General features: G+C 34.2%; 3 protein-coding genes and 1 long non-coding RNA gene across 5 annotated transcripts; 1 reads left to right on the top strand and 3 right to left on the bottom strand.

Annotated features, from left to right (window-relative positions):
- Positions 1 to 7,215: 7,215 nt before the first annotated feature.
- LOC140009511 (uncharacterized) lies at positions 7,216 to 9,981 on the top strand. Of its 2 annotated transcripts, XR_011816932.1 has the most exons (3): positions 7,216 to 7,519; positions 7,613 to 7,707; positions 9,503 to 9,981. It is a non-coding gene; the product is annotated as an uncharacterized lncRNA (long non-coding RNA). The 2 variants fall into 2 exon arrangements; XR_011816931.1 differs by having other exon boundaries at positions 7,216 to 7,707.
- A 5,337-nt stretch (positions 9,982 to 15,318) lies between these two features.
- LOC113694982 (putative GDP-L-fucose synthase 2) lies at positions 15,319 to 16,694 on the bottom strand. Its single transcript, XM_027213926.2, has one exon. It carries the CDS (start codon positions 16,531 to 16,533, stop codon positions 15,595 to 15,597), a length of 939 nt encoding a protein of 312 aa, XP_027069727.1. The 5' UTR covers positions 16,534 to 16,694; the 3' UTR covers positions 15,319 to 15,594.
- Positions 16,695 to 18,514: 1,820 nt separating this feature from the next.
- LOC113696364 (late embryogenesis abundant protein At1g64065-like) lies at positions 18,515 to 19,162 on the bottom strand. The gene has a single exon (XM_027215790.1). It carries the CDS (start codon positions 19,160 to 19,162, stop codon positions 18,515 to 18,517), a length of 648 nt encoding a protein of 215 aa, XP_027071591.1.
- A 1,942-nt stretch (positions 19,163 to 21,104) lies between these two features.
- On the bottom strand, positions 21,105 to 21,843 carry LOC113696366 (late embryogenesis abundant protein At1g64065-like). Its single transcript, XM_072056007.1, has 2 exons — positions 21,426 to 21,843; positions 21,105 to 21,393 (listed from the first exon to the last, which is right to left on the bottom strand). Exons 1-2 carry the CDS (start codon positions 21,756 to 21,758, stop codon positions 21,112 to 21,114), a joined length of 615 nt encoding a protein of 204 aa, XP_071912108.1. The 5' UTR covers positions 21,759 to 21,843; the 3' UTR covers positions 21,105 to 21,111.
- Positions 21,844 to 23,651: the final 1,808 nt, after the last annotated feature.

Consider the following 23,651-nt stretch of genomic DNA (forward strand, 5'->3'; position numbering starts at 1 on the left):
ACTTAGGACGAGAATTTATGTCAACCTTCTATTGGTTAATACTTTGTCCTTTCTTCCTTTGGGTCTTTTTCTTGTTTGCATATAACGGTGATGATATGAAATATTAATTAACTGCAATTAGATGTGCTTCCATCTAGGATCGATGTATAGTAACTAAGAAAAACCTCATAAATTTCACAATTAAAAGAAATTTCCATTGGGGAACTATTACAGCAAATTATCACTGGATTTATCTGAAGATGATGTCGAGTATCAGAACTTTGTAACTGGACTTTATTATGGATGTGATCGAACGGTTAACATCAAGAAGTGGACAAACTAAGCTGCCTTGTTGACCAATAAATCAACCCTGTTCAGGTTAAGATTATGATAACTTTTGGTGAAGTATGATAGTTAATCATATATTTTCAAGCTTGGGATCATGAGAGGCTACGTCAATTTTATGTGTAACACCACACCATGCAACGGAGGAACAAAGTAGGATTTTATTTATAAGCTTACCAGAAAGTTTTAGCATCTAAATAATGAACTCTAGAAAATAAATTTGGAAAGATTTATATATATATATATCTTGATAACTTCGATATTTTGCTCATCTACGTAGTAACTTGCAATCTTCTCCAGAATGCAAGCAACCGATGGAACAAATAAGAACAAGGATTGAAGCAAAATAGAAAGGAGGTTGTCTATACTTTATTCATAGCAATTGGATTTAAGAAGATAGTGTTTACTTCATTCACGCATTGGTTAACACTTAAACCACGAACTTGGATAATTCTACTCTGATTGTAGTCTAAAGGAGTGTTAAGATATGTACAGTTATTAGTTAAAGCATTTGGCAGCGGCATTACAATGGAATAAAGTGAGGCCATGAGGGTGGTCACTACTCACTAGCATTGCATTCACAAAAAGGCCTTAAATCTTGGCACCTTTTGCCATTCTCTGCTTCAAGATAAAGAGAATAGCAAACTGTAAAATCAAAAAGCTTCTCTAAAGACTAATTCAGTCAGTAAAGTGCAAAGATATCCAACCTTTTGCTTTTTGGAAAAGTAATAATACTCTAAATTGTCCCTTGGCTTGGTTCCTTTTCCTTTGGATTTCTTTCTCCAGTTTTTTTCCTTTTTTTTTTTCTCTCTTTTTGGGCTAGAGCTGGCTGTAGGGCGGTACCCTCAAAATCCCTTTTAACAAATCATAGCCCGCGTATCTATTTATTTTACCAAGTCCCACTGGATAACTTTATGAATTTTAATTTCCATTACCAAACCCTCGTACTCATGGGTTCGGATTGCCCATCGAATATCCTCTACCCAGTAAACTGAATAGTTCCAAAATGTAAAATTAATTTTTACCAATCTAAAATCAATTAAATTACGTTTGTTTGGATTGGGCTTTATTTTCCCAAATTTATTTGCTTACATCATCATTACAATTTCCAATACACCTTTTTACCTTCCCAATTACCTTTTTATCTCACATACATCACATCACAAAAAGTGCTACAGTAAAAATATCTCTAATAATTCACAATCCAAACAGACATGTTAAATTAACATACTATGTTGAGTTTTTAACTTAGGTAAAAACATAGAACTTGCATAAGAAAAATTCAAAATTTAATGAAGGGTTAAATCAACATTTTTCTGTCTTTAAACATTAATTATTTTCATTTCTGGCATTGCGTATCGGATATTAGATTTTTAGGATCTTCTGATCAAATTCTATCGGCTTACCTATCGATAAACCCTTATCAATACTAAACCCTAATAGATAACTCTTTGGTCATTTAATTGGATTAACCATCGAGTTAGATACTTGAGGGCATCGACTTTTACCCTACCCCTTACTATCCCTATTTTTCATGGCATTTGTTAATATAATTTTAGGTAAAAATAATTATCATTATTAGAATGCTAAAAAATTTTTTAGGGAAATTCTTGGTCCTTTTAGGATTACATATCCTCAATTTATTTCTTTCAATGATGATAATGGTTCATATTTTAAAATTTTCAAGTTATTATTATTTAATGATTAAAAATACTTGTTTCACTATCCAATGGTGGATTTAACTTGATAATATGATACTAAAAAAAACTATAGAACCTTCCTCAAAATTTTTTAAATATGGCTGATCTTAATTAACGTACTCTTTCATTTCAAAATCTATATATATCTATATATATATATATATATATATATGTATGTATGTATTTATGTATGTATGCATATATGTATGTATGTATGTATGTATTGCAAGGAGGGTTTTTAGGATGGTTAAATCAGAATGTTTCCAACACCTTATTCTTTTTTATAGAATTTTGAATTTTTTAAATTGTTATAGATCTTTTCATGTCTTTTGAATTTAAAAAGTAAGAAATGGCTTCACTTATATAGGAATTTGATTTGAAATTTATTAATGTGAGGTAAATAAAGAGGAAACATAACCAATTACTAAAAGTATACAAATAAATAACAATATTTTATCCTTCAACTTAGTAATCCTAACTAAAAGGACAATTTATATAGAAAACAAAAACAAAGTAATATTCATTGGTCATGGATTAAAAAATCAGGAATGGCACCATTCGTGAATCCTAAATTATGAAATCACTAAATAAAAAACAAAGTACTACTAGCATTTCAAAATAAAAAATTTTATTTGAAATATCTATTTTAGATGAAAAATAATACAGTAATAAAAATAGCACCAATTCTACCAAAAATTAAAAAATAACAATGCAATTTAAAGAAAAGATGTAGAACTTTTGACCCCAAACTATATATCTATTTAATTGTATATATTTAATCCAAATTCGACCTTAACTAAATTTGAATAAGAGTGCAACACCCAAATGCTAAGAATAGTCTTGGGTATTATTGGTTATTTTATGTATTCTTATTGTTTTCTTCATATGTAAATCTACAATTACTATGTCATTTTTATATATTATTTTTGTAGTAGTTAGGGTTTTATAAGATATTATCAATGTTTCATTTGCATTTTGAAATGCCAATACGTGCAACAATTGTGATTAATCTTCATTTTTATATGCTTTTCATATTATGAGAGGTAAAGTTAAATATATTGTAAAAATGTTCAATCAAATTGCAGGTTATGGTTTTCTTTTTTTCTTTTGTTTCAAATTTTATCTTTTCAAATTTATTTTGAAAGTACAAATATAAGTATATTTTAAAATTGTAAAACCAAATTTCAATTTATGGAAATTTTTTTTTGCTTCAAGCTTTAACTCTTCAATTTGTATTCAACCTCAATATTTCTCCTTTGAAAATTTGGAATCATTCAATTCAAAATTAATATGAAAAATAACTAAATATGGTGTGCTTGTACTTTTGTATTGAATTTTCATTTTTATATTTTACTAGCCAAATTCACTTTATTATAGTGTAACATAAGTATATGTTAAGTTATATTTTGAATAAATAAAAGAGAAATATTAGGTGGCAAGGATAGGAAGCTAGAGGCTAACTATATGCAAGGGAAAAGGGAATAGTAAAGAGACAAAGTGACGAAAAAAGTTGAAAAAAAGAAGGTGAACTACTACAAGGTTAGACGAAGAGAGGAGAGAAGAAAAAAGATGATTGTTGGGACATAGCCGGAAGGACGGTTGTGTGGTAAGAGTTTTGAAGGACATAGAAGGTAACGGAGAGCCAGTTATCAAGCAAGAGAGGATGGAAAGGGTGATAGTTTTTAATAATTTTAAAAATTTTAAAAACACATCTTACAAAGATTTTTTTAAAAAAATTTATATTAAAGTTTATGAAGAACACTATTTTATAAGCACTCAAGAATTTTAGGATTACAAGATGGGAGAAAAAAATTTCTAAAAATGAGGAAAATGAATTAGTTAAAATTTATATTTTTAATATTAAAAATTTTTATGTATGGGTATAACATGACATATTGATAAATAGGTTTACAATTGCTCTATCATGTAAATCCTTATAAATTAAATTATTTTATTCAAATTGTTATCATGCATTGACAGAGAATAGGTAAACAAATTTTGATTTCAACTTATTTAAGATACTAAATTAGCAAAATACATTTTGTACTTATGAAATAAACTTTTTTTAACATGTTAAGAATACACTTATTTGAATTTTTTTTGCCTTTTTCATATACTTTATCCTATATTATAATATATGAGTATATATATTATTGTTTTAAATTGAAATATAAATCCCCTATATTATATAATTATATATATTAGTATTGTTTTGAATTGAAATATAAACCCCTGCATTGCACGAGTGACAATGCTAGTTGTATCCTTAGGTCAATAGCCAAGATGTGTGATAAGATAAGCTATACACATTTACGTTACATATTTGAGGATGTGATAAATTCAAACAATCAAATGCGACCAAAAAAAAAAGCCAAGATATGTGATAAGATGATTTGTAGCTGTGTGATAAGATAAAACTGTACACATTTACGTTACATATTTGAGGATGTGATAATTTGAAAGAATCACATGCGGCCAAAAAAATCCAAGATATGTGATAAGATGATTTGTACCCATTTACGTTACATGTTAGAGGATGTGAAAAAACAACCGACCATGTTTGACAATTGTTTCAATCCTCGATCTCGGCAAGACTAGTTCTTGGTTTTTTTCAAAAAATTTAATTTGGGTAGTCATATTGGCATAGAATACTTAGAACTTTGGTTTTTTTTTTTTTTTTTATAAATGAACGGTTTTAAATCCAAAACCTCCTACTTACAATTCTCTCACCGTACCACCCAACACGACCCTAAAATCAATACATATATCATAATAAATTAATACACTATATTGTGTTTTAAACATGGGTAAAGACACAGAGGTTGCATAAGAAAAATTCAACATTTGATGAAGGATTAAATCAATATCCTTTTGTCTTTAATCATAATTATTTTCATTTATGTCACTGGGTATTAGGTATCAGTTTTTAGAATCCTCTTATCAAATCCTATCAATTTATCTATCGTAATTTCTCATCAATTCCAAAACCTATCAAGTAACTCTTCAATATCTAATTTAATAAGATTAATCATCGAGTGAAATATCCATGAGTATGAACACTTATTTTTTGCTTTACGAAGGGTGTTCATATAACCCTTTTGTGGTTTATCACTACCGTTCTGCGTCGGCTTACATATAATGCGACAAGATGCTCCGCGCACATTTACGTTACATATTAGATTCAAACAATCAAATGTGAAAAAAAAAAAAACAAAAACAAAAGCTAAGATGTGTGATAAGATGAGTTGTACAGATTTACGTTACACATTAGTGGTTGTGAAAATCTAACCGACCATGTTTGACAATTGTTTCAATCCTCGATCTGGGTTAAAATTTGTTTTTTTTTTTTCGTTTTTGGTTTATTTTTTAATTTTAATTGGGATATTTTGTCGTATTTGCATAGAGTCCTTAGGCCTTAAGGTTAATTTATTCCAGTTCCGTACTTAATTCTTAATAACATCCACATGATCTGCCACATCCTCAAAGATGTTACTACTGGCAGAAATACAGCGTATCAAGTTTTACGTATAAAAAAAAGGGAAAATCGTTCAAAACGTCCTTCACATTTTGTAAAATAAATTTTTTCGTCTTTCACTTTTAAAAATATAATTTTACGTCTCTTACAAATTTACATTGATCAAATTTGGTCCCTACTTAGGTTTTTGACTAATTTTTTGTCAGAATTCATCATGTGCCTTGCACGTGATCATATTTTAAGGGCAAAATTATCAAATCAAATTTTATATAATTCAATTCATAACCCCTCACATTTCATAAAATAAATTTTTTCGTCCCTTACATTTCACAAAATGAATTTTTTCATCTTTCACATTTTTCAAAATGAATTTTTTCATCTTTTATTGATCATGTGCTTAATAATTTTTTTTAAATCCATGTATATATTTATTTGATTTCACTTGAACAGTACGAATAGCATGTGAAATCAAATAGAGATATATTACATACTATTCATACTGCTCAAGTGAAATCAAATAGATATATACATGTGTTTAAAAAAATTGTTAGTTTTTCACTTATATTCATTTTCTTTTACTCGAAATTTGAAAATAAAGATGACATTTAATTCTAAATATTATCGAGTGTTTATATCGAATTAAATTTGGATTGAAAAAGTAAACAAAAGAAAAGTATGACAAAAAGAAATAAGTGATTGGCACTTTCAAAATTTAAGACAATCACAAAGCAAGTAATTCAACTGTTGGTCTTAAAAGTGTCGAGTAGAAATTTCAGATTTAAACTGAAATTTGTTAACACAATTATAGAATTCGAGTTAGGACCCATTAATTAGATGACTTTATTATACAACTCAATAAATAAATTATTACCAAAAGAAAAAAGTCACAAATATTGAATAGGTTCAAATGATGAAATCATATAAATATATACGTGGGTTTGAAATAAAATTATTAGTTTTAAACCCCAATATATATCTATTGAATAACATGTGTATAGCTATGATTAGCATGTTTAGATGAATCCAATAGAGATAAATTACTTGTTATTCATACTGTTCAGGTAAAATAAAAAAGACATATACGTGAATTTATACAAAAAAAGTTATTCGTACACATGATCAATGAGGGATGAAAAAATTTATTTTGAAAAATGTGAGGGATGAAAAAATTCATTTTTTGAAATGTAAGAAACGAAACAATTCATTTTGTAAAATGTTAGGGACGAAAAAATTCATTTTATGAAATTTGAGGGACTATGAATCAGATTATATAAAAATTTGATTTGATAATTTTACGCTTTAAAAATGATCACATGCAAGTCACGTGGTGAATTTCGACTAAAAACTAGTCAGAAACCTAAGTAGGGATCAAATTTGATCAATGTAAATTTGTAAGGGAGGTAACAATTTTAAAAGTGAGGGCAGAAAAAAGTCATTTTGTAAAATATGAGGGACGTTTTGAACGATTTTTCCTAAAAAAAAAAAACGAAAGTTGTACGTATAAAAAGAGAATTCTCAATCGCAAAAACTATGGCAGATTAATGCACTTTTCTTTTTGTTTCTGCTGCTCCTCGAGAACTGAAAGGCAGGTATGCCCTTTATTCGCCATTTTCCTCTTCATTTTCTCACTTCTCTTTTTTTGTTTGTATCTCCAGTGGTGCATGAAACATCTATGACTTTTTTATATATGCATATATAGCATACCACATAGTGAGAGGCTCCAAGAAGCGAGAAATACAATAATATTTGTTGTTGTACTCTCTATAACATATATGGCATGGCTTCCAGTGGTATTCAAGAAAGTTGTGTTTGATCTTTGAAGATCTGTCCTGAAAATGATTGATATCTTTGCACTTTATTGTCACTGATCAAATTCAGATATCAAACATTTCTTTGTTGTCTTCTTCTGTTTTTTAAGACTATCATTGTCTGAAACTCCTGGTTTGGTAAGAAAATTATTGCACCAGACCAAGTCCCCTGGATGAAGTCTTGTTGGACTGGACACAATCTTAATCTTGGGGTCCTAATTCTTACGTCCTTTTGGTTTTTCTTGTTTTTCCTCCGCTTAATTCTTTCTCTTTTTCTTTTGAGTTGAAATGTGTTCTTTTTCCAGGTCATAGCGTAATCAAGATCAGGTGATGATTGTGATTCTGATTCTTGAGTCTTTGTTTGCCTTGAACTAGGAGCTTTGTCATTCTTGTTCTTCAGGTACTTCTCTTCTCCTTTATGCGTTTTGGCCTGGAGAATTTTGAAGCTTTTTTCTGAATTCTGAGTTGTCCTGATCAGGCATTTTGTCCCTTGCTGTTCTAAGTTGTGCTATCGCATATAAGCCTGGTTTTTTAGGCCAATCTTCAAGCTTAATTCCTCGTTCCTGAATCACAATTCCTCCATGATGAGGTGCAAAATTACTAGTCTGCATTACTTTGGCAACCATCCCTGGTAATAAAAGTACTACACGAAATAGAGGAAGAAAATTTAGATTGGTCATGTTTTAGTCACCATATGTATAGGCCTAAAATTTTTAAGGGATTGATAAATTAAAATTTGCTCCATCACAAACTAAAATTAAGATAGACCCAATGGGGCTAAAACGGCGAAATTCATTCCAGCAATTCTTCTTGTTTTGCTTGTTCATCCAGAAATTTTGCAGTGAAGAGAGGAACAAACATGAACGTGATACGAGAAACGCGGGGACGATCTCACCCTTTGACTGAAAGACCAATTAAGGCCCATGAGATTTAAAATAAACTTCAAAATGGGACCCCAAACGGAGGTATGATAGTAGTAGGATTTTATTGACTAAGAGGTCAAAGTAATTCATTGAAAATGGCCAAGCCTGCTAATTAGCCTCAGCTGCTGTAGCGCCCCCCTAGAAAACTCCACACAAACGAATGTTAGGCCATAAACACTCCTCTTGGCCTTGGGGTTGGGAGTTTTCAGTTTTGTGTTTGGTTGTAGTCTCGAGAAGAAAAAGTCCTCGAACTTGATGCCTGCATTTGGTGTCGGGAGAGTCAGGTCCTTCAATAAAATACTTGCATATTACTGCAAAGCTGAAACTGTTGCTTAACATGACAATGGTTTGAGTCCTAAAGTGTTGTTGTTCACACTTCACACCCTTTAATCTCAAAATTTTCCACCTTTTTAGCTGGCGTGAGGCGAAATTTTAAGAGGGATACATGTAAATTTAGCTCTTCCCTTTAAATTTGATTTATTAAAGAAATACAAATTTAATGATATTCTAAGAAAATTTGGACCTGTTTGCTTATTTGAAATGTCACACTTGATAATTGTCTATAGCTTTGGTAAAGAAACAAGATTAATGTCCACATACATTTAACATAATGGTATTGTACTAGTCAATTGGGAGGATTTAAGGAGAATATTTGTGAGTTATAAAGGCTAAGCAAGGAAAGGAAGTAGGACAGAGATTGCTTGAGCAAATCTAGCTAAAATGGGCATTACTCATTTTCGGGCAAGTCTTGCAAATTGATTCAAGACACCATATACAGACCGTACAACAATCAATATCTATTCATTTTCATGCTTATTTACTGGGAGTCGCATCACTATGGTAAGCCAGCACAGTGACACATAGCCCACATTCGACTGTGTACACATACTCACATAGTAAGCAAAAAGAACAAAGCGTCTTGAGCTGTTCTCCTCCTCTTCATTTTCTCATGCTTCTGCTGCCTAAACCATGTTTATTTTCCTTCTGATTTTCAAGAATAGACACCCAAAAAAAAAAAAAAAAAAAAAAAAAAAAGGAGCCCATCATTTTTTTTTAAAAATAATATGGTTCCCTTCCATTCTATAAATATCTCTCTGGCCTTGTGTTTTACTTTTTCCTTATTCATCTGTCATGTGAGCTAAACTCATGCTAGCTAGACACCCTTTAGTCTTTTAGTTTTAGCTGTCCTAGCTAGCAGACTTTTAAAGTGAAGACTAGACAAAGAACCTCACTTTCTAGTTTCTACTGGCTGGTTTTCATCTGATCAAACAGTTTTCCTTGGCGGTGGTGCGACAGTCGTGGAAGAGGCTGAGCTCTGTCTGAGGCTGGTGGCTGCAGTTAAACGATGAAAGCTTTGGAGAATATTTGGGTGTTCTGGAAAATGGCTTCATTTTCTAGCAGCCATTTGCGCTCAAGGGCAACTGTAAAAGCTCCTCCTTCGCCGGTACTTCATGTTTTGCAGGGCGGTATCCATTTCCTTTGATGTCACATCACATTAGATATTGAGGGTTGTGGTGCTGGTGGAGGAGGAGGGGGAGCGGTGGCGGTGAGGGGTGGTCGCCAGCGCAAATGGTGGGAGTGATATTGGCGGGACGGCTCAATCTGATTATGTTACATATGGTAATATATATGATCTTTAATTTAGTTCATGGTAAACTAAACTATGATTTTGCCTAATGATGGTGTTTTGTAAAGAATGGTATGTCAAAGATTTGTCCCAAATTATTAGAATTTTGCAATTCTTTTTTCTACACCAACAGATTGCTGCATCCTGGGAATAGAAAGCTATCTCTTCAGTTCTGGAAAATGTGAAAAATGATAGTCCAAGTTTTGCTGTCTCATTTGGGCTTTGATCTATCCTCAATGTTAGCTATAATTTGGCTTACAAGTTCCACTGTCAACCGAGGCATGATTTGTCTCTACGGCTGCTAACCATAGTTACAACATTGCTAATCTATGCTTGCTAATCTCCATTATGAATACTATCTTTTTAATCATTTTTTTTTTGCTTGTCTTGACTCTTGACTACTAATACTAGTATAAGGTTTGCAAAAGAAAACGGAAAAAAAAAAAAAAATTGAGCTGGTAATGTGATCAATTCCATGAATTAACTGGTGTGTTGGATTTAATGAATCAATGACGAATGCTTGATGTTAATTTGCTGCCGCACGCCCATATTTTTTGTAGTTGTATGATTTGTCTTTTACGTTCAATTGGACAACTGATGTGGGCTGTGGGGTAAACTTGAAAATGATCGATGGAATAATGATATATTTCTAGCAAAAAGATTATTGATTCTAGCAAGCAACGAGGTAACACTTACTTGTGTTTGGTAGGTACCCTACCCTATGCCTAGATTTGGACAACACTTATTTTAGTTGTTTTATTTGCATTTATCAAACAACATATAATAGTGTCTAAATTTTGTCCACAAAAGCAAAGACTTGTCGGTACAATCATAGAATGGGAGATGGATAAACGGATTAGCCATAACGTTGTTGGCTTTCCATGAAGCAAAACTAACCCTTAAAACTTTTTTTATTCAATTATTTCTTTTTTTTTGGTTTCCTTCTTGGGCAGTAGGATTTGCAGCTTTTTATTTGTATGCATGTGAATTAAGGTGTAGCTATTTGGTTCTTCAGTTCCCTTTTGTTGCTTTGTTCCAAAGCTTCTTTCCTCCGGATTTATGGATTGGTGGGGGTCTTTGGACCCGGAAGGATGATTGGAGTACATAAACTTGAAAAGAAGGGAACAATGAGTACTGGTACTGCATAAAATTGGTGACAGGTACCCCTTCTGTTGGCCTGTTATATGCAAAAACTGTTCACAAGCTTTTGGATTTTCTCCCCTGGCAAAAAACCCACAAGATTTTTTTGAGTTTCTTTCTAATAAATTGAATTGATATCAGTGGTGGTGAAGGGATGAAGTCAGAAGTGGACTGTTTTTACTGTGTGTGTGCGGTGTTGGTGGTTGCATTTACTGAGCTTGATACAGAAATTGGCAGCTTGGTAGGGCCGGAAAATTTATGAGGGTGATTAAAAAAATGATCAGTGAAATGTGCAATGGGATGAAGGGAACAGAAAGGTCTGCAGTTATTGCAGACTGCACCATATCTAACAGGATAGATTTCTGCCTATGCAATTGCAATTCATTTGGCTTGCAGAGCTCAGTGAACTGTCCCATTTCCTCTGCGGAGTGTGTGTACCGTGAAAATGGTTAGTTAGGAGCAATTTTAACGTTTTCATTTCAAGGTAGTATTAACAAATTGAGACTTTTTTTTTTTGGTGGGAAATTTCCGGGGCTACAGATCACAGTGGAGTAGTTTTGTTACATGTAATAATACTAGCTCATTGTTAGCTGTATTATTCTTTCTTTCCTTTAACACTTGCAATTGATAACGAGCATGGTCTGGTTGATAATACGTTTTACCTGTAATCGACAGGTCACAGGTTCGAGTCATTAAAAGGTAAGCGGGAAATCACTCTTAATCCTCATTGGAGGAAGAAAAATTTGCAATTGGGGAAGATTAGGGGTTGGTAAAAATCAAATCAAGCATACGTCCTGAATATATTTCTTTTACCTCTATTCTTTAGCCCCCCTTTGGCTAACATTTGCTCCCGTTAACTACTTCCTCTTTGTTGACCATGCTGTGTAGAAAATTTTGGTAGTCTAGTTGAGTCTGGTAAATAATTTAATCAATTTTGCTTGATCTTCTACTAGTAGGCTTTCTCAAAAATTATCCAAAAATAAAAAGAGAAGAAAATGAAACCAATTGACATTTGATGGCATTGTTGATGAGAAATGATGGTGGTTTTTCTCTTTTGGGTAATCAAATGCTGGGCTTGTATGAAAATGCAACGCAAAGGTTTACTGCTGGTGACTGACTTGTGGCGAAGTTCCACCTTTTGAGCCACTGTGCCTCAATGTTGCTTGCATTGTCAGTACTGGCCCAAAAATAATTTTTCTTTTCTGTCTAACTCAGCTTTAGGTGGTGACCACATTGATGTGACAGTACGGCCCATCATATATTTAGAAAACTTCAAGGCCCAAAACAGATTGTTACATTGCGAATGATGACGTGGCTATACTTGATTGGCGCTTTGGTTCCTAAGTTCAAAATTAGGATACTTTAGTCCCTAAATTATACTTTGATTTCTCACCTTAGTCCCTAAATAATAAATTTAAACACTTTAATTTCAAACTATACCTTGATTCCAATTTCAATCCCAAAATCCTTTCCTCCCTCTAACTTTGGGTTTATCCGATTTTCCTTTTATGTCCTTGCAATGTGCAATCATGCTGCTCAAATGACCAGTATTTAGTTAATTTTGAGAATTTGGTTAATGATTGTACTTAATAGGACAATTTTAATAGCTTACGGATTGAAGTGTTCCAATTTGTAATTTAGGGACTAAAATAGGAAATGATGTATAGTTAAAAGGTGCAAAGTGCAATCAACCCTTGAGAATATACGTCCTCTTCTTGATATTTTTGCCCATGTATTTTGATGAACCATTAACCGCGATTAAAGATTGATCTGGTAGTGCAGTGACTTGGGCTGCAAATTCAGTACCGTGAACACCTCTCTCACGAAATATTGCCAGTTTAAAGACACGCGAACCTTCTGATGTTAATCATTAGAACTCAAAAGAAGAACCATAGAGCCCAGAAAACAAAGGAATGGGTACCAAAAGAGCTGCCCTTAGACAAAGAAGGCAACTTTGCAAAAGTTTTAATGCGGCCCCTGAACTCATTAGATTCTCACCGTACCGGACCACTTCAATTGCTCCACTCCCGCAACAAAACATCCAGAAGTTTGCAACAAAAACAACCAGCATTCACTGGGACATTCACAGAGCAATATCATGGTGGCAGATAACAATCCAATTCCTGATGCAATGCCTACGAATATGCTGACTCGAACGTTCAAACTAGTACTTGACAAATTGTCTTTTTATCTGTTCATTGCGACAAATACATGTATCTTCAAAAATTCAAGCAAGTATAAATCCGTCAAAGAAGACAAAGTTCATGATGAACCGAAGCTTGCACATCTAACAGAGTAAGCCAAGAATGCATGCATTGCTTGAACCATATAGAAATTTGATTGATTTATTCGAAACCTAACTAATTGGACATCTACCGTGAAAGCGACAAGTTTATGGGAAAAGCAGGCAACATTCAAAAGCATGAGCAACTAAAGCGCCAGCATGTAAAAAACTAATCCTTTCCTGTGGTAGTTATACTGTGGTATTATAACAAAGTGTTCTATGCTCAAGACAGTAAAATTAGAATGCGCGCTCAAGGTGATTTCACATATGGGATTACGTTAAAAGAAAAGATCCTTGCAACCAATGGCAATCAAGACCAGCTAAAGTGACTCTCATCTGAAGTCTCAAAACAAACTTAAACTTCTAAGACCAGACATGGCAACTGAAAACAATACTCCATCTGTTTCACTTGCAAACCTTCTTTCCCTACATCAAACAGAAGTTGGCTATTGACTGTACTGACACGTACAAACAGGCACTACAAAACGTCTAACACAGTCTAAATTGTGAATATAATGTCACTTATTTTAGACAAGAAATCAAAATAAAAAACACTAATATATTACAGCTAACATAATCAGACTTCATAAAAAGCATAGATACAGCATCTGAACCATTGAAACTAAACTCCTGAAAAGAATACATATCAGAAAAATATTTGAAGCCTCATTAGTATTCTATTCTAAAATGAGTGAGCTAGTTCCATTCTAATAATAATATAGGAAACTATCATGCATAAAGCATTGGAACAGATTTTACATGCATTTGAATGATTAGCTGCCAAGATTTCCAAGACCAAGCATATCTCAAATGGCTAATCTAGATTTACTTTAATTCCATATTATGGAGATCAAACCACTTGCACCTAATATACATTAATGGAAACTATCATGTCATCCGTTCAAACTGTATTCAACCGCATAAAAGTTCTCAATTTCTGAGAAGAATCATGTGTCCACATCTAAAGAGATCAATTAACTAATACCATGAACCAAAAATTCCAATTAATTTGTCATCTAGAGCATTTCAGTATCAGGAAAATGCTTTTTGGGGCTATCCTGAAGTAGTCATACTTCAAGGTCGATGGTTATCTATCCTACAATAGAGAAGCATCAACAGATGCAAAGTTCTAAATCCCAGATAGGCAATTTAACTGCATACAGAAACAGAGATAGCCTTAAATATCAGTACACACACTCCTGCAATTCGGAATTTCGGATGGATAATTTTATTGGTAAAACTCCAATAACAACAAAAAAGTATCTTAAGTAGCTAGTATAAGGATTTCAGACAAAGCTCATTTCAGCATTCCCATTTTCTCCTACATATCTCTCTGAATGACAGCTGCTCTCTTTTTCCAGCTCTTGGCACTTCTACTCTACCCTATAGTATGGTACCACAATCTGCATCTGCAAACCATCTCCTTAACAAAAAAGTACCAAAAAAGCAAACTCTTGCCTGATGATTTCATCATAGCACTAACAAGTTTAAGACAACCAGGTCTCACACTCTCTGGTAATCAATCATATTCAGCTAGTTCATCTTAAGACTTTTACTCAAGATATGAAAATATTCTCCCTCCCTCTGTCTCCTAAATTTCAATATATACTCTCAATGTCAAGCTTTCCAACATTTTCCAGTAAACTTCACCTCCACACTCATAAATATGACCACCTCCATGTTTTTGTCTTGATAAATTGGGATGAAACACAAAAGCAAACAAAGCCACCCAGAGAACAGGTCACTGAAGACACATGTAAACTCAGATCAAGCAGTTGTGAGGCAAAAATTTCATTCAAGAAACAGCCTTTCCTCTGAAATTTCACAGGCTAGGACCTTTTGAAATACGTTAAGCTTGTCTAACTCAAAGTAGCAAATTCACTATTAACGAGATGGAAGACGGGGCAAGGAAAAAAATTCCCAAAATAAATGACATAAAACACGTTCACGCTATTAGATTGACAATTGCCCAAGTTTCTCATTCCATAACCAACAAACAACAATATAGAATAACTCCAGCACATCACAGTGAAAACATAAGAGAATAAAGCTGGTCTATAATTGGATAATGCCAAGTGTCATTATGATTACTACAAAATGTAACTTCAATTCCTATATTGATCTAGAGCAACAAGTCTCCTACAACAAAGTAGAAGTAAATACTCCTAATACTCTTATGTAGTGATAACTGATACAAACCAATTTTCAGATCCACTGGTTCAGAAAAATAGAGTACAACATGAAGAATTTCGAGGTAAAAAACTCACTAATTTGACAATACAGAACAAATCTTGTGTAAGATCATGACCTGCATCATTGCTGAACATTCTCCAAATACCACTTATACGTGTCCGCAAGCCCATCTTTCAGCGAAATTTTCGGCTGCCAACCCAATGACTCAATCTTCGAATTATCCATAAGCTTCCTAGGAGTTCCATCAGGCTTACTTTTATCCCAAACTAACTCCCCTTCAAATCCCACCACTTCCCTAACTAATTCAGCCAATTCCTTTATACTCACCTCCTTCCCACTTCCCACATTAACATGCTCCAAACCACTGTAATTCTCCAGCAAAAAAACAACCGCGTCCGCCAAATCATCAACGTGTAGAAACTCCCTCAAAGGCGTTCCACTCCCCCAAACCACCACTCTCTCATCCCCCCTAACCTTAGCCTCATGAAACCTCCTCAACAAGGCAGGCAAAACATGCGAATTCTCGGGGTGGAAATTGTCATTTGGTCCGTACAAATTCGTGGGCATTGCCGAAATCGCATCGAATTTGTGTTGCAGTCTATAAGCCTGGCACATTTTAATCCCAGCAATCTTGGCAACCGCGTACCATTCGTTTGTGGGCTCCAAAGGACCCGTCAACAGCGCGCTTTCGGGGATGGGTTGGGGGGCGAATTTGGGATAAATGCAAGAGGAGCCGAGGAAGAGGAGTTTCTTGACGCCATGGGAGAATGAGGAAGTGATGATGTTGGTCTGGATTTGGAGGTTGATGGTGATGAAATCAGCAGGGTAGGTGTTGTTGGCGTGGATGCCGCCGACTTTAGCGGCGGAGAGGATGACGTAGCGGGGCTTCTCGGCGGCGAAGAAGGCGTCAACTGCGGATTGGACGGTGAGATCGAGCTCGGCATGGGTGCGGAGGAGGAGGTTTGTGAAGCCTAAGGATTGGAGCTTTCGGACGACGGCCGAGCCGACTAAGCCACGGTGGCCTGCTACGTAGATTTTGTCGGATTTGTCTATCGACATTGGATCTGTAACAGGGAGGCAGAGAGTGTGGGAGAGAGGTTTTAGGTTTTGGAGAAATTAAGGAATCCGATTGGGGACTGAACTTTTGAGCGAAATGGGAATTTCAACTGTCAAAGACTGGTTACAGTTGGAGAGACGGATACGGATTGGTTGTTTGTCTTGTTTTATTTTACTTTTTGGTGACTAGATGGAGAAAGAAATTGTTTTTTTTTTGTTTGGTGGGGAGGGGGAGGAAATGATAGAAAAAAAAGAAGTTAACACATCTCATGTTAATCGCAAATTGCCACCTATAATATTGGATGAATGACAAATTGTCCTTCATAATCTTAGCCCGTAGACAATTTGTCAAACATGAGATATGTTTTGGATCTTTGAAGGACAAAATTTTAATATGTGTATCGTATAAGGGGCTAAAACCCTTGTTTGATTGAAAATTACTATACTTGTCGTGAATACATTTTTTTAATTATTTTTTTATTTCATATATATTTAATTGTCATAATAATTTATTTAAAAAAATTTAAAAAAATATAATCCAAACATGACTATATTTTTTTCAACAAATATCAATACAGGGGATAATTTAATTATACTCAACGCACATCAAAGTGAATCTCACTCAATCTAAGGGGAACCCACGAGACTTACCCATCCAGACAATTGCTCAAACATGTCTATATAATGGTAAATATGGAGGATAATCAAGGATCTAGGGCTTCTGCAGCAGCGAAGTACAACGTAGAATCTAAGTAAATGTTGACATTAAACTGACTGATGTACCTAGAAACTAAAATAATGAAATGTAAAAACACAACAACTTTTGTCACTTATTGAAATTTGTGCCAAATCTACAATTCAATCATCAAATTGTAAATTATTTCAACTGAACCATTAATTACAGCGTACAGTTGCCATTACAAATATAGACGATATGGATCCCACGGTCAATTACATTTTTTCCAAAACTAGGACTTTAGCAGGGGTTCATGGTCGTGGTCATTGAGTCAAACAAAATGCCAAAATATTTTAGAATCTACACTACTAAAAATGGAAAAAGAAGAAATGTTAAAAATTTTATCTTCCAACTCCTTCCCAATAGAATTATTATTATTTTTTATCAATTGGTAATATCTATCTCACTCCTATCCCTACTTCTACTATAGTCTATTTTAGGGAGAAGCCCAACGAACTCCCATCATTTTACCACTACATGTAACTTCTTCAAATTTACACGAATGTGTAGTGCATTTATTTGGTCCGATGATGATTGAATCACCGTCAGCTCTCCAATCGACTCCAATAGAATTATGCTCATGCTCTTTATAAGATAGTCTAGTATTAGCTTGGAAATGTGATCTTCTCCCTCCGAAAGACAGTAGTACTAGCTTGGACATTTTCCCTCCGAAAAATTAGACTACGGAAAAAGGAAAAAACCAGCAAGAAAATTTTCCCTAGAAGAATCAGCAATTAAGGCCAACTTAATGAATGAGTTTACGGACTTTGGGTTTGTATTTAGAAGATTTCGCCCGAATGGTGCAACAATAGCACCAACAGAAATTACACAACGCCTCGATTCCATGTCTCTAACTGAAGCAGATAGTCGCATTACATTAGGTGCGCAAAAAACGCTTTCTCCCTGACTCTTAACTTATGACCAATCTCAAGTGTCCAGCCTTGTGGCCAGAAGGCCCAAAACCGAACAAATAAGGTACTTGAAATTCCATAGTGGAGATAAATTTCTTTTGATTCAGCCTACAAGATACACAAAAGTCACATGAGAAAAAAAGGTACTTGAAACCCTAACAAGATACACAAAAGCCACATGAGAAAACATTTTGCAATATTAGATAAATTGTAGATTTATTGTATAAGGTACTTGAAATTCCATAGTGCGAAGAAAAAAGAAATCCAGCGAACAAGCAAAGAAACACACACTCTCCTCTGACAAAATATACAAGAACAGATAATTTTGCAGTCAAAATCATACACACTCCAAGTCTTGGAGCTGCTTGGAGGAGGTATTGAGGTTCATGGTGCAACTCATGTTGGTGGACTTTTTCTTCGTGAAAATCAACATTAGCCTCACTTTTCCATTCAACGTTGCTCGACTGGTCAGAGGGATCCAAGCGTGTTGACTCAGTTCACTTCCAAGCACATCTCCGGGCACATTGGTAGAGGACAAGTCCACTGGAACAGCGAATTTCTTCGTTGATTTGAAACTAGCCTTTCCCTTGGGAATCGCAGCTTCCCCTACCTTGTAGTTCTGATAGAAGGATTCAACAGTGCTATCTTGGTACTTGTAGCGACCAAAGTTCGGATTCTTGACAGAGAGTTCTGCAAACATCTGGGTAGTGAAGGAAGAATTTGTGGGCAATGTTGCAGCCTTGAAATCCTGAAATGTGGCCGACCTCACGCGGAATTTTGGCGTCCTAACCTTCATCACCACGAGGGAGAAGACCAATATAACAGCAGTTTGGAACACAACAAAGGCCGCACCATATGCAACATACTTCATTCGCTTCTTGCGACGCTCTTCCCTTTGGGCGACCGAGGCCAACTCTTCATCCACTCGTCCATAAGGATTGGCAGTTGCCGCGGCATAAACCTTTTCTCCCCCGTTCTCTGCCATTATATTTGATGCTTTTGATCAATATTTAACAAGAGACGGTTCTAGGCTTTTTACTTGCTGCTCAACGAAAGCTGAAAGCTGAAATTTGTATAGCTACAGATCTAGGAAGCTTCAGTTGGTGATGAAAAATTTTCGGCAGTCACTGGGAGTATTTGTAGTGTCCTATTACTGAAGACTTGCATAATTAGAACTCCTTTCTTGAATTTTTCTTGTGAAAACGAGTAACTAATGCTAAAGGCGGTAAAGGTAGGAGTAGACTTTGTAGACACGTTAAAGGGCTTTAATTTCTCGACTTTCCAGATGTTTGGGAAGTTGCCCTGAAAACCCTGATAAGCGGTTTGTTGAAATTGAGGTTGTAACTTCGGAATTGGGAGTACCATAGATTCTGTCTTGTTGATGTTGCATAACTGGTTATTCTTGGCTCTAAGTAATCTGTTGCTCTAGAATGTTTAGAAATAATTGTTTGTTTATCGTACACTTCTGGCACTCGAAACATTTATGTGGACTATTATTATCCAACCAGTAAGTTTATAGGACAGTCACTTTGAAAAGTTGCCATATGTAGCCAACTTGTTAGAAATAATTTCTTTGCACAAAAGCAATATATGTACAAGACTCAACTTTGATATCCACTCAATGTCTAATGACATATGAAAAAGATCATCCCAATTAAGATTCTAAAAATAAGAAGTTTTAAGTACAAATTCTTTTGTCCTTCTTCCTGCTTTTTAAATTTCATCCCTTAGTTACTAAATCTTTTTTAAAAATCATTTATTAATTTAGTGTTTTCTCCTTTCTCACTGTCACATGCATTTGCTACCAATCTGTGTAACATATGTATCACTTAAACCATGTATGACTATTTCGATTTAGTAGAATTAGTTAATCTACAGCAATTCTCAAACTTCATAATTGAAACACATCAAGCGTCCCCATCAAATACTTTGACTAAAAGATGTGTGCTCCTGGTTATATACAGTAATGTATGTGTGTATAATAGGTATATGTATATGTACATATACAAACCATGTGATCCAAATACTTAAGAGCTAATTTGTAGAATCTAACTTTTCAAATGCATTAGAAATTTATAATCGTTTAAATCTAATAATTTAATTATTAAATTTCAAGCTAAAATTTGTTAGGGGATTGCAAGAATCCAGAATCAAAGATATACTACAATATAAGCTGATATTTCTTTCTCATTCAATAAGTTTGACTGAATTTTGCCCTCTTGTCCCCTCAACTTTGTTTTAGTTTGAAATGAACCGAATAAAAACTGATTGATTATAATCTTATAGAAAGCAACCGTAAAAGCACCAAATTAATGGTGTACATGCTAGGTCGAAGTCCAACATGAAATTTAATCGTTACGGTGTTCCAATAACTTTCCAAGGAGTTAGCTTATGCCCTTATCACAGGTGGATTTTTGGTCGTGTATTTGAATTAGATTATGATAGTTTCTAATTGGTAATTTTTTGGATGACGTAGCATGTCCAACGCACCCCCAATATCAAATTGAGCCTTTTCTTGTTTATTATTATTTTTTAAATTTTTTTTTACTCTACTAGAATGATAAGCTGAACTAAACATGGGAACTGTCATTTGGAAATTGAGCAGAAGTCCCTTTACATACCACTGGTGTCACCGAATGTGGTTATTTCGTGATTATGAGTAATTGTTGTAGATAAACTTAATAGCAATAACCTGGAAAACTCGAAAGTAGAAAGCTCATTACCAAATAAGAACATTTACCAAAAGGACAAATACTGCTCTATAAAATTAGATCGTACTGCAGAAGTGTAGAAATTATTACAGGACAATAAACAAGACACATTACTCCCTCTTCAAACAACAAATAAAAAAATTTGTATGTAACACATGAAGACTAGCATATCTTCATCATACAAACGATAGTATTGATACAAACTGCTAGATATGTAATCAAATCATTTGCAGCTCAATTCCTGGAGCTGCCTCGATGAAGTATTGAGGTTCATGGTGCAATCCATGTTGGTGGACTTATTTTTCTTGAACATTAACATTAGCGTCACTTTTCCTTTCAATGTTGCTCGGCTAGTCAGAGGGATCCAAGCATGCTGACTCAATTCACTTCCCAATACATTCCCGGGCACATTGGCAGAGTTCAAATCCACCGAAACGGTGAATTTCTTTGTTGACCTAAAGTTAGCCTTTCCCTTAGGAACCACTGCTTCCCCTACCTTATAGTTCTGATAGAAGAAGTCAACAGTCTATCTTGGTACTTGTAACTACCAAAATTTGGATTCTTGACAGAAAGTTCTGTAATCATGCGAGTGCGGAAGGAAGCATTTGTGGTCAATGTTGAAACCTGGAAATCCTCAAATGCAGCAGACCTTACGCGGAATTTAGGCGTCCTAACCTTCATCACGACAAGTGCAAATACTAATATAACAGCGGTTTGAAAGACTGCGAAAGCTGCAACATAAGCAAAGCATTTCATGCGCTTCTTGCGACGCTCGTCCTTTTGAGCCAATGAGGCCACCTCTTCATCCACACGGCCATAAGGGTTGACTGTTGCTGAGCAATAAACCTTTTGTTCGCCGTTCTCTGCCATCGGATCCGATACTAGGTTAGTAATATTTTTGTTGGCACAGGGATGTTTAATTTTGGCTGTCTATTCATGAAGCTGAAAATGTAGATATGAAGAAAGGTTTAGTGGCGGATGAAATGTTTTGGCTGTCGAACGGGAGTATTTATAGTACGATAAAATAGTTGTCAGGGTTGTCCAATTTATTAGTATTGATTACTTAGCCTTGTGAAGAACCGCGACGGATCTTTCGTCTCACTTCCTGTTTCATTTTTTATTATATTATTATTTTTTCTTCATGAACATTATGTTTTAATTCTTTTTTGTTTCCTTAAAATCTAATAACTATTAATTGAGTAAAAAAATAAATACAAAAGTTTCAAAAAAGTAATATATAATAGAAAATTTAAAAATACAACAAAAAATTCATTAAAAAATCTCATTTTTTATGCATTTTGATTTTGTGAGTACGTTAAATTTTATGTATTACCCAGTTAGTAGTTATTGGATCTTAAGGAAACAAAGAAGAACTAAACTATAATATTTATAAATGAGAAATAACAATATAATACAAAATGGAATAGAAAGTGGTGCAGAAAATAGGACAGAAGATCTATTATGGTGAAGAACTCCAACGTTTAAGATTTTCTCTTTCTTGTGAAAAGAAAACGAGTGACTTAAAGCTAACGGCAAAGGCAGGAATAGACTTAGCAAAGCCAGTTCTCGGGTGATTCCTTTGAACCACACGCTCTTAACGGCTTTGATTTGTTGACTTTCCCAATTAAGTTTCCAGATATTAGGAAGTTGCGCTGCAGAAGTCTACCAGATAAACATTTGCTTTAAAGTTGGAAGTTACCCACCATTGAGTCAATGACTAATTCACATCCACTTAATTCTGCTAGTGTTGACTCTTGGGTATGATTTCTAGAAGCATTAACTCAAAAATGTACTACCATCAATACCTGTCATTTTTCCTCATGAAACAAAAGGATATTAATTGATACGGTTAAATGTACATTTCTAAACTTGTTTTGACAAAGCTTATGTGTAGGTGAAAGACGGGTGAACAAGGGAGAGTTGTTAAAGTGTTTCCTACCATTACAACTGCCTAGACAAATTTCAAAATAGTTAGCATCTAAAGTAGTTTCCTAATATCTTTTTTATCTATTAAAAAATATATTTTTTAAATTAATTAATATCACATCGATCAGACATGAATGATGCAAGTAAATTCAGCTGAATTTATTTTCAATTTCGGAATCCTGGAAAATTCATGCTTATTGTCATTTTTCAGGAAAACCCATGCTCGCTATTTCCCAATTTCATTTAACTATTGAATCCAGTGATTGATAGCAAATTTTGCAAAATTACATTGGTCGAGATTTTATATGATTCATAAGAACTCAAAAATCTGTATAAAACGTACGATTGAGGCAATACACCCCAAGGGTTCAACGAGCATTTCTGGGAGCCAAATCCCTAGATAGATGTCTTCCCTTTTAACAAGTCATCTTCTACAAGAACATGACATGCCCAAAATCCAAAGAACGACTGTCTCGATAGTTAGGCAAGTGGTTCTCCTCAAAAGCAATGGGTATTTTATTCAAAAAAAAAAAAAAGTCCTTTATTTTTCAGAAAAGCGCAAGTAGAAAGATTTTTTTTTTTCAGTTTACGTTGAGCTTAATTATCTTTGAGCATTGGAAAATTTAACTTCTTATTGCTTGTTTTAGCACTATAGACTTGAAATGTTTTCTTAATTATATCTAATATTCGAATTTACTATAAGAAAAAAATAATCCTTTGAAAATTGGAAGCGCATTTGGGAATAACTTCTAGCCGTATTTAGACAGAAATTGGCAGCAGTAATCTTCAACCAGAAGTGGAAACCTCTGTCAATGACAGAAAAGCGTTTTAAATATT

This window comes from Coffea arabica, chromosome 6e (genome assembly GCF_036785885.1).
Source record: "Coffea arabica cultivar ET-39 chromosome 6e, Coffea Arabica ET-39 HiFi, whole genome shotgun sequence".
NCBI lineage: Eukaryota > Viridiplantae > Streptophyta > Magnoliopsida > Gentianales > Rubiaceae > Coffea > Coffea arabica.